The sequence below is a fragment of the Bos mutus genome, chromosome 11 (assembly GCF_027580195.1).
Source record: "Bos mutus isolate GX-2022 chromosome 11, NWIPB_WYAK_1.1, whole genome shotgun sequence".
Classification (NCBI taxonomy): domain Eukaryota; kingdom Metazoa; phylum Chordata; class Mammalia; order Artiodactyla; family Bovidae; genus Bos; species Bos mutus.
In genome coordinates this window covers 35538867-35555782 of record NC_091627.1, presented here as the reverse complement: position 1 = coordinate 35555782, position 16916 = coordinate 35538867, and the positions used below count along the sequence as shown (strand labels likewise).

Genomic DNA, 16916 nt, shown 5'->3' with positions numbered 1-16916 from the left:
ACTTTAACTGGAGAGCAGTAAGTAAGAGTCCAGACCCTAAAATCATCCCTGTGTCACTGCTCTGAGCCAGGTCACCAGCTGCCTCTGAAGCACCTACCTCTGAATAGCTGGACGCACCACAGCAGGCCTGAGGCAGCACTGTCACCATCTAATGAGTGACTCCTCATCATCTTCCTCCTACAACTCTGGTCTTAAGAGCCCCCTAAAAAGCAAATGTGGACCCAGGCCCTTGTCTATTCCCCATGAAAGGAGCCCCAAGGCCTCTTATAGGAGGAAAATTCCAGGCCCTAAGTAGGATCTGAACATATGTTTACAATTTCTCCTTAACAGTAAAATACCTTTATTTCATATGAACTATTTCAGGGAACCTGATGTATGTATGTTGCCAGTAAAGGTAGAACTGCTTTGACGTCAGGTGGAAGCCAGAGCCCACAGTCTCAGAGTACCTCCTGCAACTCCTGAGACTGCAGAACAACCCCTCATGGAGAGGCCACTGGGGATGCAAACTGCTGGGTAAGAGCTTCTCAGATGGTGGTTCTGGGTCAGCTGTGGCCAGAGGCACCACCAGGAAGACTAGGATGTGAGGGGTGGGTCTGTGCTGCAGAAGCAAGACTGGAGGAATGAAGGGAGGAAGCAGCCAACCCAGGCGAAGGAGGCTGAGAGCCAGGCCTATGAGCCACGAGGTCCTTTGGGGGGCAATGGCAGTGGAGGTGGGATTTATTCTAGGCTCAAAAGCCTTGGTGGTCTTGGTGCAAAACACAAATCAAGATAGAAGAAAAAATGCAACGAAGTGGGAATTTAAGTGAATGCTAGTAAACATTGCTGCAGTGAGCTCACTTTACAGAGATTAAGTCACGGGTGTGTAGCCATTTAGAAACCAGAGGTGAGGCACGATTACTTTTGTCGTACGTTTACAGCCAATTAAAAGTGTGAGGTTCTAAGTGTGAACAAACTTAATCCATATGTATCAACACGACTAGATCTTGAGGGAATTTCACACATTGACAAAAAAGAGTCATTAGGTTGGTAACAGTGTTGGGAAGGTTGTAGAGAATGGGTGCGCTCAGACATTGGTGAGAATACGTGATATTGTGATTTATAATACAGAGTATATATTTGGTCTTTGTCCCTTTTTATGGCACAGAGTTTATTAAACCATTGGAATTTCCTAAGTGATGAGAGCATAAAAGTGTGTTTTGCTATGCTAATGAGGTGACTTTTGGACTACACCTAAGGACAGGAGCTGGTTGCCAGGAGAATCGACCCTGTGGCTAGAGAGTTGGAACTTAAGTTTCCTCCCCCACCCAACCCCCTACGTGGGGCTGAAAGTTGAATCAACTGCCATTGGTCAATGACTTAGTCAATCATCATATTATATAATGAAGCCTCCATAAAAGCCCAAAAGGATAAGTTCAGAGAGCTTCCCGGTTGGTGACCACCTGGATGTGCTGGGAGAATGGCCCAGCTGGAGAGGGCATGGAGGGTCCTGGCTCTTTCCCCATACCTTTGCCCAGTGTATCTCTTCCATCTGGCTGATCCTGAGTTATGTCCTTTTATAATAAACCAATAACCCAATAAGTAAAATGTTTCCCTGGATTCTGAGAGCCACTCAAGAAAACTAACTGAACTCAAGGAGGGGCTTGCCAACTTGGACTTGAGACTGGCATCTGAAATGTGGGGTGGGGGGCAGTCTTGGAGGACTGGGCCCTTAGCCTGTGGGATCTGATGCTATCTCTAGGTAGATCGTGTCAGAATTGAGTTGAATTGTAGGACATCCCGCTGGTATCTGAGAACTGCTTATTGGTATGGAAAACCCCCTTACATGCTGGCATTGGTCCCAAGATATTAGACTATAAATGGGTTTGGCTCCTTTGGAGGGCAATTAGGTAGTCCTTAAAGATTTCAAGCGTATGTATCTGATGACCAGCAATTCTCTGTTTAAGAATCTACTCAAGGCACTTCTCTTAAAACTGCCTTGATCATGACCCATGGTGTGAGGTATATTTCACATCACAACCCAGTACATACATATCTATATATAAATGAAACAAAAATAATCACAAGCCAATAAACTCTACATGCAATAAACTCTAGTATTTTATAGTTGATTCTATTCTATTTTTTATAATTTTTGGTTATAATCTTTTAAACTGATTTTTGACCTATTAATATACTTCAATCTACAATTCAAAATACAATTACACTATAATTGAATACAATGAAATATAATCACTGTATTTAGAAAAACATTATGTTCAAGTAAATGAACAAGATTGTTTACAATAGTGAAAAACTAGAAACACCTAAATGGTCACCAATATAGAAATAGCAAAATAAAATCTGGTAAACATACACTAGGGATATTGTTTAGCAATTAAAGGAATAAATTTAATCTATAAGTATCATAATGACTAGGTCTCAAAAATATTTAGTGAAAAAAATTATTCAATAGTAGATACAATATAACACTATTTATATTAAACCTCTCTCATATACACACGCATAAAGGAATACTAGGGATTACAGATGTGCAAAATACTTGGGAGAAAAAAGTGAGAGGATCAGAGGTGCTGGCTAAAGAATATTTTAGCTTTAACTGTAATGCTTCATTTTTAAAAGGAGAAAGCATCTGTGCACTACTTGTGTAGTTAGAAATTTAAAAAGTAAATAATACATAAATGGACACAGGAATATATTGTGTACATATTTAAGAATCAATGTAATGTATTGAAGGAATAAATACATGAAATAATGCAAGAATCCATGCAGCAATGCTTGAACCCGAGATAAAATGTATGGAAGAAATCATGAATGAGTGTAAGTGTTAATGAATACATTCAAATATTTAAAAAGTCAAATGCTAGCATGAACAACTCATCATAAATACCATAATATGTGCCTGCATGTAAGAAGAAAGAGTGAAGTTATGCATGAATAGATAACTGATGGATGGATGAATGGATGCATGAGTGGATATACAGAGGAATACAGCAATGCCTAATTGCTTGTTTGAGCATTCAATGCATGAATGTGTAAATTCATGAGTACATGCTGGTTTGCGTGATGGCCTAAGTGGAGGGTGCCAAGAATAAACAGATAATGTAAATTTCACTTGCCTTGGGAGAAGACAGAAGCGAAGTAGAACAAGATTCAAGATCTGCATGCCCAACATCACTAAAGGAAGTGGAGTTTTGATGGTAGGCTGGGATTCGTGGAGCATTTGGAAGAAGGCACGAGTATGTGTTTGGGAGAGGGGCACAGAAAATAAGAGGACAGCACCCAAGAAACTTCACCCTTGCTTGTGCCAGGGCCTGGTGGAGGCCCTGGAAGGTGGCTGAAAGGACAGCGGGTAGGCACTTGAACTGTCGTGAGTGGTGGGGCCATCCTGGAGGCAAGCAGGCTCCTGAAGAATCATCTGTGTGCCGTTAATGTCACCATAGCTAACCCTTTCACCTTCAACTGATCCTAACCTAGACACTCTTCAATAAAGATGTAAGTCACAGTCAGTCACCTACATAAAATATTTTAAAAGTCACATATTTCATGTCCCATTCCTGGGAATGCCAAAGAGCCTTGACAATATAGTCAACCTATATGAACAACTCGACAACTTTCCTTTAAAACTGGAGGTCACAGTAAACTAGTTAAGAGGCAATGCCCAAAGTACAGATCCCGCTTTAACTCCTGATGTCAGCATTTAAATAAAACTGGAGCTACAAGAGGCAAAATGCTCTTGTATCAGAAAGTGAATTTTCCTCAGTTGTAGAATGATCAACTCAGTTTATCTATATTATGGTTTCCTTTTCCTGATAGGATGGTAAGTTAAAAATTCCCCCATAGCTCAGTGGTAAAGAATCCTCTTGCAATGCAGGAGTTGTGGTTTTGATCCCTGGATTGGAAAGATTCCCTGGAGGAGTACATGGCAACCACTCCAGTATTCTTACCTGGAGAATCCCCACGGACAGAGGAGCTTGGTGGCCACAGTCCATGGGGTTGCAAAGAGTCGGACACAACTGAGTGACTAAGCATGCATATATGCATGTCCTTCAATATGGTTCCTTGACCCTTAGATATCTGTCCGTCTGTCTACCTGCCTGCCCTAACTTGGAAATATGTGCCATCAGGCCCAGCCTGCCAGGTGCAGGTCAGTCAGGTTTAGTTCATTCACTCGGCACCCACCCCAGCATCTGCAATCCCTCTGCCTCCCGCCTGCGGTTTACCTGTTGGGTGGAGGAACACAGGTGACACTGGCTAGCATTACTGAAGAACACGTTGATGAGCTTCCAATCATTTTGAAAGTCAAGTTGCTATAAAAAAGAAATAAAGGACGATAGCATGAAAAAGAGATGGCAGGGAATCCTGGTGCCAAAAGAGCTTCTTTCTTTGCATGTCTTTTGATTTCATACAACCCCTCCCAAAACCATATGTATGGGTTTTTTCAAAAGGAGACATATAGAGTAGGCATTTAAAGCTGTAGAACTTTAGAATCCGCTAGATCAGAATCCCCAAGATCCGTGGCTCAGACGGTAAAGAATCTGCCTGCAATGCGGGAGACCCGGGTTCAATCCCTGCTCTAGAAGGCAATATGGAAAAATTCATCAAAACTTTTTTAAGAGGCTTACCATTAGATCCAACAATCCATTTCCAAAAATGAGTCTTAAGGAAATGGATGTGTGAAAGACTTAGCTACAATGATGAAGCCTTGTCATAAGAGTCAAAAGTTGGAAACAATATAAATGTCTAAAACAGAGGATTGCTGTGTAAACTATGGAATGCTCATGACATGAAATACCATGCGACTGTTCAAACAGTGCTGGAAAGCATATTGCCATCAGCAGAAATATGATATCAAGAAAAGCGACTGTAAAAAGTATATACATCAAGTAACGGCTATTTTATAAAATGTATAAAAACGTATGTGCTTGGAAAAATTATGGAAGGGAATGTACACCGTCAACAGTAATTATCTCTAGACATCATGTTTAAGGATGCTTTGGGATGGTTTCAGTATTCTTTTGTTTATCTGTGTTTTCTGATCTTCTCTAATGAACATGTGTTACTTGTGGAACAAAAAAACAAACTTCTGTTTTGTAAGAGGCAGCATGGTGCTCTGGAGGAGCATTAGATGTGAATCAGGCACTTTTGATTTTAGCTCTAACTAACTGGCTGTGAACTCAAACAGGTCATAAGACTTTCTGGGGCTTCAGTTTCCTCATCTGTAAAATGACAGGATTTGATTCAAGACCTCTAGCCATTCTCCAGAATGTTATGATCATTCCAGAAATTTGAGAAGTCTGTAGTTTGGAAGAAGCCACTCTTTATAGCATTGCTGCTATATTTGCCCCTCTCCTTGTATATATTGGGATGACCTGGCTTGAACACCCTGACTCTTTAATGAACGCATGGCTGGCTGAGACAGTGGCTTCCCTTGGTTCCAGTGGTTCAGGCTAAGTCCCTCATTAAAAGCTAGCTTGGTAGCAGATCTTGCCTGGATTTGATACTTGTCCATAAGGAGAGCACAAAAGATTAGAGGCAGCTTATTACAAACTCATATATGAGCTTCTGAGTAAAGGGTGTCTACACTGCTAGGAGTGTGGGGACTAGGGCCCCAGGATGCATGTGACAGAAGCCTCCACCCAAGAACTAGAATGCGTGTGATGATTAATAATGACAGGAACAGTCTCTTTAAAGACAATGACAGCTGTGGGCTGGCACTGGGCACTGCCTCTGTGCTAGGCGCACCCAGCACCTCACTGAATCCACCCCAAGCCCTGCGCTGCAGGCCCTCGTATTATTCTCATTTCATAAATGGGAAAACTGAGGCTTAGAGAGGTTAAGTGCCTTACCCAGCATCACACAGCTAATAGGTGGAAATTCAGGATTCATCCTCCAACAGGTGTCCCTCTAGAACCCTAGATTTCAACCACCTCACTGAGCAAGAAGTTATTTAGTTCATCTGCCGACTTCGACGGGACCAAACTGGGGATATGAGAAGAGGTCCTGTGTTCTACTGGCCTCCAGAGGATACCAGGGGCAGGGGTGTTCTTGGAGGGCCCAGGCCACACTGGTTGCCAAGCTCAGGGCATGATGGCTGCAGGGCCTTGGTTGCCTGGTGTCTTTGGTCTGATGGCCTCCCAGCAGATAGAACAGCCCCCAGCAGAGTCAGATGGATTCTTACCTGGTTCTCTTTCATGTTCCTCACCAGGTCTTTGGCCTGAATCCACAAATCTCTGCACAGAGGGAAGGGAGCCAAGAGAAAAGTCAGTTAAACACAACTTTGTCAGGGGCTGAAAGCTTGCCGCCTGCCCCAGCCTACGCACAAGGCTCTGAGCAGGAGGCTGCATTGCACCCCTCCTGAGTCCTGGAAAGCAGACACTGACCTGATTTTTTTATTAGGCCCATCAACAGACTAAAGTTAGCACAGGAGACACATTTCGGCTTTGACTTAACACAGATCTCTCTTTTAAAGACTCTTTGACTCTTCCAGCACCACCACCCTCCCCCCAACCCCACTTGCCATCAAATCCTCCCATCTAGATGCCAAGGACGACAGGTTGCCCAGCCCTGCAGAGAGCCAGAAAAAGAACTTACTCAGCAGCATCATGGTGTACCACTTCCGTCCCAAGAGTGCATATGGGCTTCAGAACAGATGGGCTGAAGTATCTGATGACATCTGAAAGGACTAAAGAGAGAGCTGGTTTGAGGCTGTGTTCCCGGCAGCCGGTGGTCACCTGTAAAGACTGACCCACTCTGGTGAGGTGCCAAGGTCACTGCCCCTGCCCCAAAGCATGACCTGCCTTGGGCTGTGAGGTCCACCTTGTAGCAGGCCCTTAGAAGTGAACAGAGTTGAGAAAAAGGAGCATCCATCGGGTGCCAGGCCAGCCAAGTGCTAAGCCCTGAGGTGTGTGTGTGTGAAGGGAAACCGAGGCTGGGGGAGGCTACACCAGCTACCCGAGGTGGCTGGGATCTGAGCCTGAGCACTCAGATCCCACAGTTCTTCACTGTCCTGCACTGTGTACTTGTTAGGGAAAGTGTGCTGGGATCGGGGACTCGGCAGGCTGCCTCCCTGCCCTCCCTCCTCCTGAGAGTGACAGCAGAGCGGGAAAGCTCCAGGGAGCACACAGAAGATGCGTCCCAGAGCTGACAGCCAGAGGACCGCTAAAAATAGTGCTGTCAGGAGCAGTTAGGCTGTGTCTGCTCCAGAGAGAGGAGAGGGCAGACGGGAGAGTGTCACGGCAGCGAAGTGGTGTCCCCCTCCCTGGCCCCTCTTTCTACCGCCCCCATCCACAAGTGCCTGGGGCTTTTTGGAGCAGAATCCAAAAGACAGATTTAGAGGGGCTGCTTTTGAAGGAAGCTGACACTGTGCAGGTAGCAGAGAGAGAAGGGGCAGGAGAGCGGGAGTTGTCCACTGGGCTTTGTCTGCTTGGGCAGCCCTCTCAGTCACCTGGGGCCACAACTTCTTCATCCTCAACCCAAACTCATGAGCCTCCTTTATGGTGCCCTGACCGGCCTGCGGACAGAGCCCACCCCCAACGCGTGGTGGGAACCCAGAGCTGAAGGTGACAGGGTCAGTGTGGGTGTGTCTGTGTGAGAGTGTGCATGTGTGAGTGGATGGGGGATGGGGCACTTTCTCTTCCGCACATCAGGAGGGTCTTTGAGGATGAATGACAAAACAGCCTGCTGTGACATATTTGAAAGTGAACGGCTCTCCAGGTTAGTGAGTGAGTGAAACTGTCTGACTCTCTGTGACCCCATAGACTACACAGTCCATGGAATTCTCCAGGCCAGAATACTGGAGTGGGTAGCCATTCCCTTCTCCAGGGTATCTTCCCAACCCAGGGATGGAACCCAGGTCTCCCGCATTGCAGGTGGATTCTTTACCAGCTGAGCCACCAGGGAAGACCAAATTAAGGGTGTTTGTAAAACACTGCTTCTTTGTGATCAAACATGGCCTTGGGTCTTTTCACACCAATCTGCCCGTTATTTTATTCTAGGGCTGCTGGCACCTGCTCTGTCCTAGTTATCCCTCTCTGGAGTCAGAACAAAGGACGCAGGCTGTGGGGCTGGGCCACCTGGGTTCCTAGGGACTCTGCCACATACTGACCATGTAACTTTGGGAAGGTCTGTTTACCTCCCTGAGACTCAGTTTTCCCCTCTGCACAATGGCACAATGGCTGTGGTGTGTGAGAGGACACAGCTAGACTGGAAGGGCTCTAAGGTTCTGGGGTTGAAGGACAGATGGGCTGAGCTCGGGCCTCCATGCCCCTGTAGCACTTTCTTCTGGAAGACCAGTTGCTCCTCTGTGGGCTTGACTACCCAATATGGCCTCCTCCCTGGCCCATCCCTCTTAGTTAGACTGGCTTCACTGCCAGCTCCAGGTGAGTCCTGTCACTAAGGGCACGCAGGTGCACCTGCCCTCACCGCCCTGCCTTCTGCTGCTCCTCTGGCCAGTGGGGCTCCTGGCCATGCTGTACTTAATGGGGGGCTAGCAGGATTTGTTACCAGGTGGGGCAGGGACCCCCAAAATGGAGACAGACTGAGAAATCAGGTAAAGCCATAGCTGTGCTTACGGTTTCAGGATCTAAACTACATCCCATCTTCCTAGACTCCCCCAAATACACCACTTCGTTTCTATTTTCCTACCAGTTAAGGGTAAATAGGGCCAAACCTAGCCTGAGCTGAGACAGTCACCAAGTCACAGGGGCCCACTCCTTCTGAACCCTTGACCCTTTGCAAGAGGACCCCTCCACTGCTTTGGCCACCAATGTCCCCTCACCTGTCAATCAGATCCTGGAGGGCTGGACACCAGGCCTCTGCCTCCCCTGATGGATGGCAAGGGCAGATGGCAGGACCAGTGTCTTATTTATCCCTCACTCTGCAGGGAGCCTCATAATTCCCAGGTCCTTGGTGACATTTATGGGCTGAACTGACAGGGCACCAGTTACCTCACTTGTTATTATGCTCTGCTTGAGTGTCAGCTCAGGAGAGCATTTGCATTGCCACCCGAGTCTTTTCACTCTAATTATGGAGTGAAAAGTGGTATTCTTGCTCTTGGCTTCTGAACACCAGCCACAGATGACTATCCGCCAGGCTAATTCAGCTGGCATTAAGGCACTCAGGGGTTTCAGGATGACTTAATCGAGTTGCAAGGAACCTCTGATATTAAGTAAAAAAAAAAAAAAAAAAAAGAAACATGCTACATATAACATATTCCTAAGAACATTCATATATAAAAGGCCAAAATGTTAATGGACTTCCCTGGTGGCTCAGACAGTAAAGCATCTGTCTACGATGTGGAAGATCTGGGTTACTGATTATCTGACTCCTTGCGACTCCATGGACTGTAGATGCCAGGCTCCTCTGTCCATGGAATTCTCCAGGTAAGAATATTGGAGTAGGTTGCCATTTCCTCCTCCAGGGGATCTTCCTGACCCAGGGATCAAACCCAGATCTCCTGTATTGCAGGCAGATTCTTTACCATCTGAGCCACCAGGGAACCCCAATGATTATCTCTAGATGGAGGGATTATGGTTAGTTTTCATTCTTCTCATTTCACTTTGCTGAAGCCAATTGATATATCTATTTTGTAAGTAAGGGGAGTTACTACAAAATGAAATGAACTGATAATTGGAGCTGGGTCTTCTCCTGGGTGTGGTGGTGGGGGCAGTGAATGGTGGACAGTTTCCAGACAAAGTGCCGTAAGTCCTGCCTTGGGGTCCTGAGGGAGAAGCCGCCTCGGGATTTGGGCCCAGGCACCCCGACCCCTCTCCTACATCCCTTAACCTTAACCCCGTGTCTCTTAGAGTCTTCTCACTCAGGGACCCTCGGACACATCTCTCACGCCTTCAAGGGACGTGACTCATCACACTCTGGCTCCCTCTCTGTCCTCTCAGAATGCCTCCCCTTTCCTCAGGCCCTGCCACAATGTGGCCAGTAGGGCACATCCTCTTCTTTGACCAAAGGGCTGCTGTGTTGGGAGGGACAGGGACAATCTGGATTCCGGCCATGAAAACACCGAACTCACCAGTCACCACTCCCATGCACGCTTGCGGCTCCTGCTTTTCAGTCCTGCAAGTAGAACAAACATACAAATGTCAGCCTGAGTTTGTCGCCTAGCAATGCTTGCCCTCAACTGCCGTGGTCTCTTTCACAACAGGCTTCGGCTCAGCATTGCTCTGAGTCTGGATTTATCCTTCCTGGAGACAGAGGCACACCTCAGAGGCCAATGGAGCTGCCAAAATGGGGTGAGCAGCTCTGGACCCTCCTCCCCGCCCCTCTAGTCTTGTCCCAAGTTTGAAGGGGACACAGACCGCCACATAGAACGAGCCTGACCCTGGTCCAACTCTGCTTGCATCCCCCAGAGCAGAGCACAGAGGCTGGAGGAAGAGCAAGAACCCCTTACTCAGCCCTTCCCGCTGTCCCTCCCTTATTCACCCCAGGGAGCCAGGGGGATTCCCGCACAGAACGCTGGATGAAGAGGCAGGAGTTTGTGTTCTGGTCTCCACTCTTCTGCCTGCCCCTAAGGAAGCCTGGAGCCGGCGTCTCCTCCCTGGCCCTCAGGTCTCCCCACCAATGAAGCAGGGAGACAACAAGAGCTGATCAACCTGGAGGCTCAGCTCAGCTCTGTTGCTCTGGGGTTCCCGAACAATTACCATTCTTGTTCCTCCAGGTCGTCCGTCCCTGAGTCTGGAGGCTGGAAAAGATATGGGGTATAAGCAGCCCAGCCAGGGAAGGTGGCAGAGCCTGTCCTGGGGAGACCCCAGCTGCCTGCCGTACACCCCCTCCCACCAACAAAAGGGAATCCCTGGATCCAGAAAATGGCCAGACCTGCCTGCATTCGTTTTTCAGGGAGAGAAGAAAGGATGTTAAATTTTCTCCAAAGCTTGCTGGTCCAAACTCAGGGAATAACAGGTGTAAACGTTTTCTTTAGATTAGAAAACTGGGTGGGGGAGCTTAGACTTAAATGTGTCTCTGTAGAATGTTAACGTCCTTCATAGAAACACAATAAGTTGTTTCATTGTGACTTTCCATACTCTAAAATAATTAGATAATCTAATACACAATCTAAAATGTGTCTGGTCTGTCTCCCTTGCCTAGAATGAAAACTCCAGGAGGGCAGGAATTTGCCTCTGTTTTGTTCTTGATTATATTCTTCAGACCTAGAACAGCATCTGATGTGTCATAAGTACTCAGTAAATACTCACTTGATACTATTTTTTGAATGAACAATGTAAGTGTTTGATTGTCCTCTTGGTAAAAGCTGAACCACACAGGACTCAGTTGGAGACTTTCCCTGGTCATAGGGCTGAGGTGAGACCATGAGAATCTTGTCTTTTGTGAGGTCCCAGGGATGCCTGGGGCTTCCCAGATGGTGTTAGTGGTAAAGAACCTGCCTGCCAATGCAGAGGACATAAGAGATGCAGGTTTGATCCTTGGGTTGGGAAGATCCCCTGAAGGAGGAAATGGCAACCCATTCCAGTATTCTTGCCTGGAATATCCCATGGACAGAGGATCCTAGCAGGCACAGTCCATGAGTTCACACAGAGTTGGACATGACTGAGAGACTAAGCACAGAGATGCTTGGAATTGTGCCCAGAACACTGAAAATGTTCAGCACATATTAGCTGTTGTCAATAGTAGTATTTTCACAGGTTCTGACACAAATTCTCTCTCTCAAAACTCCAGGTGTGGTGATCACAGGTGACGATGTACCCTCACTACCTTACACCCAGCCTGCTGCTGCTTCCCTTTAAAGGGCCTGCCTGTCCTTAAGGACCCGGCTTCAAAGACAGCCAGTCAGTCTGTAAAAATGGGCCACATCTCTGGCTCCCTCTGGGGAGGGCAGGCTGACTCTCCTCTGACTGGGATGGAGTCCTCTCTTCTTTTCAGTGAGAGGGAGCGTGAAAAAGTTTTCTGAGGGAAAGTAACACATTAAACAGAAAACCACATGCAAATACAAGTCAGGTGAAATCCTGAGGGAGGCCTGGCTCTGGGGCTGAGGCAAAGGGGTCAGCCTGTGCCTGGCCAAAGTGGACATGACTGACAGTAGAGGTTTTCCTCAGAAAAGCTGGATGGGGGTGGTGAGGGGAAGGAAGGGAGAGAACGAGAGGAACAAGGTAGAGAGAGTATGGGAGAGCTCAGGGAGAGGTCACAGAGGGGAAGGCTGGAACAAACCCAGCAAACTCCTCTGCCACCATTTTGACAACTGCTGGCCATTTTCCCCCCATGCTCTTCACTGGCTGCATGTTCTGTGGCCCTAGAGACACATAACTGAGACACAAGCCCTGGCTTCAAGGAATTTGATAGAGTGGATTATAACCTCCCCGGCATGGCAAATGTCTGTGACTCTTAGTTAAGAGGGATAAAAGGTCACAGATAGCATACTGCTGCTGCTGCTGCTGCTAAGTCACTTCAGTCATGTCCGACTCTGTGTCACCCCATAGACGGCAGCCCACCAGGCTCCCCCGTCCCTGGGATTCTCCAGGCAAGAACACTGGAGTGGGTTGCCATTTCCTTCTCCAATACATGAAAGTGAAAAGTGAAAGTGTAGTTGCTCGGTCGTGTCCGACTCTTCGCGACCCCATGGACTGCAGCCTACCAGGCTCCTCCATCCATGGGATTTTCCAGGCAAGAGTACTGGAGTGGGGTGCCATTGCCTTCTCCGTAGCATACTGCAGTGTAACCCTATTTAGGTCATACACACTTTCTCTCTCACACACACACCCTATATATTGAAGTGTGTGTGTTTGTATATGGCTGTTAAGACAAGAGAATAGGAGATATGAACGAGATCTTCCATGTTTTAATACTATCTCCATGTGCTTTCATTTTTTCCCTATAATGAATGTCTGTCACAAGTGTTAGTTTGAAAACAATTTTGATGACTCTGATCTTTAACACTCTGTGAGGAAAAGGAAGTCCAGAGCAATTAAACAAACAGGTGCTAGCATCGGTCACAAGGAAGTGCTAGGCCTTGGAGCAAAAGCACCGGCTTTCCACCTTCCTTCTTTCTCATTTCACTATCTTCCATTGTCTTTCCCTATCCTGATGTCTTTCATAAACCAGGCTGAGTTCATGAGAGCTGACTCTCAGGGCAGACAGAGGCAGGCAGCCTCCTACGAACTGTGCTCTTGGGGCTTATCCTGAAGGTTGAGGATAATGATCGGGGGCTGGGAGACCATCATGGACTGAAAGCATCTCCCAGCACCCTGGGGTCCCAGGAGGAGAGAGGGTGAGCTGAGTGACAGCAGGAACTGCGAGGCTGAATAATTCATGAGTCAAAGAACTCTCAGAGCCAGGACCAAAGAGTGGAAACCGCTGATTGGTTTAACTTTAGAAACCTGGCTTGGAGTGGAGAGTTCCCTGCAGGGAATTTCCCTGCCTCAGGAAGGAGAATGCGCGAGTCCTCCAGCCAGTGTCACGCTCTCGGCTCTGGGGACACACAAGCTCGGCAGCGGCAATGTGCTCCTCGGGGCAGAAAATCTCTCTTCTCATTATTCCCACCTCTCCTTTACATCCCTCCCGCTGGGACACCTCCGCCTTCACCCTCATCCATGTGCACGCACGTACACACACCGTCACACTTGCAGGCTTAACCCCACCATCACAAGTAGCAAAGAACAAGGGTGGGAGCCCTGGCTGAAGATTTCACTGGGCCCTGGTCAGTTTTTCTAATGTGAAGTCTTCACCTATGGCCAGTGCTGTGTGCAGGGAAGTAGGATATAGCAAGGAGGCAGCCTGGGCCAGGGGCAGGGGCTGAGGCTGCAGGGGTGCAGAGGGCAGCGGTGACACAGAGGACAGGGGGAAGGAAACAAGGTGGGCAGAGATGGGAGGAAGACATGGAAGGGGAGAGGCGAGGGTGTACTGGTTCAGGTGTGAGGGGTACAGGGCAGAGCTGAGAACACCTGACTAGTGGTCCATGCAGCTGGGACTGCTGGGACTTGAGGGGCAGCAGTGCTAAGACCAGAGCAGTGGGGCTGCGGGAAGCCAGGACTGAAGCCTCCGCTCTTTCTGCTTATCCCTCTCTCCTCTCTCCATCCTTCCCTTATTGCTCCCTTTCTCAGTTCCTGACCACATAAAACAATACCACTTCAAAGTTATTAGCAAAGATGGGTATATTTTTAAAAATTTGCCAAGCAGGTAAGGACATTTTTCTTTTCTATCTCATAAGTAGATAGTTTAAGAGATTGCTTTTAAATTTCTGTGTGATTTTTGGTTTATTTATCAATAGGTTTGATTTACTCATGAGAAAGTTCAAAAGTTTCTTCATCCTAATGTAAAGAGAGTCAGTCACTCAATTTAAAACAACAACATCAATTCAGAACCCTAGATTTTAGGATTTTTCCAGTTCAGAGAATGTTCTCTCTCCCCAGGTGAAACATTCTTCCTGGTTACTAGGAGCTCATTCAAAGAATCCTCAGTCCCAAACCCCACCTCCCACCTCCATCTCCTTGCTATACTCACGTTGCCAATGGCTGCCACAAATTTAATATCAGAAGGTCTCAGAGAGTGAACTGCAAAGACAAGAACCCATGTAAGAAGATCAGATCTACATTTTGCACAGTGTGGGCCCAGGATGCTAAATGGGAGCAGACCCAAGGCCCTCACCCCAAGAATGCCCCAAGGTTGGCCATGGGAGGGGGAATCTGAAGACCAAGAAGTCACTGGAAGCCCTAAACCTGCTCCAAAGAGGCTCAGTCCTCAGTGGAGGCCACACTGCTGACTGGTCTCAGGATCTCCAAGTAGGTGTCCCATGGAAGGTTATTCACGGACCTCCTTTCCTTCTCACCTGGCGCTCTTTCTGCCCCTCACTTCCCTCTATCCCTTGACTCTGCATTTCTCGGCCACCATTAATAAGACAGCAACACAGAAAAATGAAAACCATTTGGGTTCAAAAGGGATCATGTCGGCTTGGAGGCTTGCCAGAGAACAGGGCTGTGAACAGCCCTCATAAATATCAGACACAAGCTGCAGGAAGCCTCCACCACCTACTTGGGTCACTAGCATCCTTAAAATTAAGTTTCCTTAGAAACCACTGATATATTCCTTGGTCATGTTATGGGGGCATTAAGGGTAAGCCTCCTAAAGAAGCCACTTCCTAAGAAGTACGTCGATTTCTTTTTCTAACCACACTTGTTACGTGACAGAATAGTAAGAATAGCATGCTTAACTGGAAATCCTGGTAAGCCAGTACAATGCAAACAAAGCCATTAAACACAGTCCACAATGCAGCCATGTAAGACGATAAAGCTGGAGAAGAGGACCAGCTCAACAGCAACATTCATAGCATCCAGGTATTAGATGAACCTAACCCATTATAGGAAAAAATATGTCTAGAGCAGCCACTGTGGCTACATTACAGGATTGGGAAGGTACGTGCATAGTCAAGATCCAACCCACAGCTCCTGTGACGTGGTCCACCCACCTGGAGGTGAGCTCCCAGGGGTCTCCTTCACCCAGGTAAAGCCACCATGGGGCCATGTTGGATTTATCTCTTGAGTGGTGTGTTGGGCTGTGTCCCTCCACAGAAATGACTGAGGATATCAAAAGAGGAGGGACTGAGAACAGGGAGAAGAGGGAAGATGTGAACAGCCAAAGGTGCAAGTAGAGTGGGGCTCAAGCCTCTGCCGGCCACACCAGAGAGAAGACGCTGGCCTTCCTGGCTTATGGCTCAGGGTCACGTACCTGAGTTAGAAGGCACGCTGGATCCTGGAGAAGGCACATTCTCTGGGTTGCAAAAGAATGAAAAACTCTTCAGGCTCTGCCCCTGAAACCAAATGTCAGAAATATCAACTGCCTTGTAAGGGAATGTTACAGGTCCTGAAAACTTGATGTAGAGATGACCATGTGCTTATTCTATGAGGCTCAAAATCCAGAAGCAACAATTGTCCATAGTCATGCTCTTTTAACCCTATATCCAGTTCACTTAGTAAAAGGAGACATATGCCTGTTGAGAACGATTTTAGAGGTGGCAAGTAAGGATGCCTCAGAACAGTAGGGTAGAGAGGGAGGGAGGCAGGATAAAGAATAAAAACCAACTGGTGATAATGAGAAAGTTCTGGAGATAGAAAGTGCTGACAGGTACACAGCAATGTGAATGTACTCAATGTCACTGAACTGTACACTCAAAAATGATCGATTTTATATTATGCATATTTTATCACAATAAAAAGGAAACCATGAAGAGACCCAATATATCTAGACTAAAAATTTTTTAAATCTCTTCTATAGTGTTATATTTTTTGAATTATCTACTTTCCTTCTTTAAATTTGATTGCTTATACAAAAGCGGGTATATGGGGCATTAAGTTATTTAAAGCTGGGAATTGGATAAAGTGGAAATTGGGAGACTCTTGTGTCCCTACTGGAACAGAATGTGTCCTAAGCCCAGAGGGGCTGCTGAAAGCAAGTGTGTGTAGTGGGGGGAGGGCTGGTCCTCAAGACCACTTGGCTGCCTCAGATGCCCATGTACATCCAAAGCAGCCTCCACTTCTGGGAATCAGGTGGAGGACTTTGGGAAAGGAGGTCATATGTATTCTCCCCAGAACCGAGAGTAAAAGGGGAAATATTCCAATGGGGGAAAATGTGCAGTAAATTGGTTGCACATCTGTGACCAGGAGACACAAGTTAATTTCTCATGAATTACTGATTTCAGTAAGAGATAAAGCATTTACTCTCAACTCTTATCTTGTAGATGTTCTGGGAAAACCTCACCCAAATGACTTCGGATAACTCACAGCATCTGCTTCAAGGTTCACAGAGATAACCAGGCTGTTTATAAGTCTTTCTGGGCACTTCTGGGAACTACCTGCTCAGTCTGAAGAGATTTTGAGCCCCAAATTCCAGGAGCTACAGTTATGCTGCCTCCACTCTGCCAGGTAACCTGCCTGTCCCAGGGGAAGCAGCTCACTTAGTCT

General features: G+C 47.0%; 1 protein-coding gene across 1 annotated transcript in view; it reads right to left on the bottom strand.

Annotated features, from left to right (window-relative positions):
* Positions 1 to 16916, bottom strand: part of PLB1 (phospholipase B1) — a 173219-nt gene that overhangs the window by 87386 nt on the left and 68917 nt on the right. The window contains exons 5-11 of the mRNA XM_070379301.1: positions 15685 to 15766; positions 14464 to 14513; positions 10653 to 10693; positions 10025 to 10068; positions 6592 to 6682; positions 6179 to 6230; positions 4221 to 4307 (exon numbers count right to left, since the gene is read on the bottom strand). Of these exons, the coding sequence (XP_070235402.1) occupies positions 4221 to 4307; positions 6179 to 6230; positions 6592 to 6682; positions 10025 to 10068; positions 10653 to 10693; positions 14464 to 14513; positions 15685 to 15766 (447 nt within the window). The remainder of the gene's footprint in view (positions 1 to 4220; positions 4308 to 6178; positions 6231 to 6591; positions 6683 to 10024; positions 10069 to 10652; positions 10694 to 14463; positions 14514 to 15684; positions 15767 to 16916) is intronic.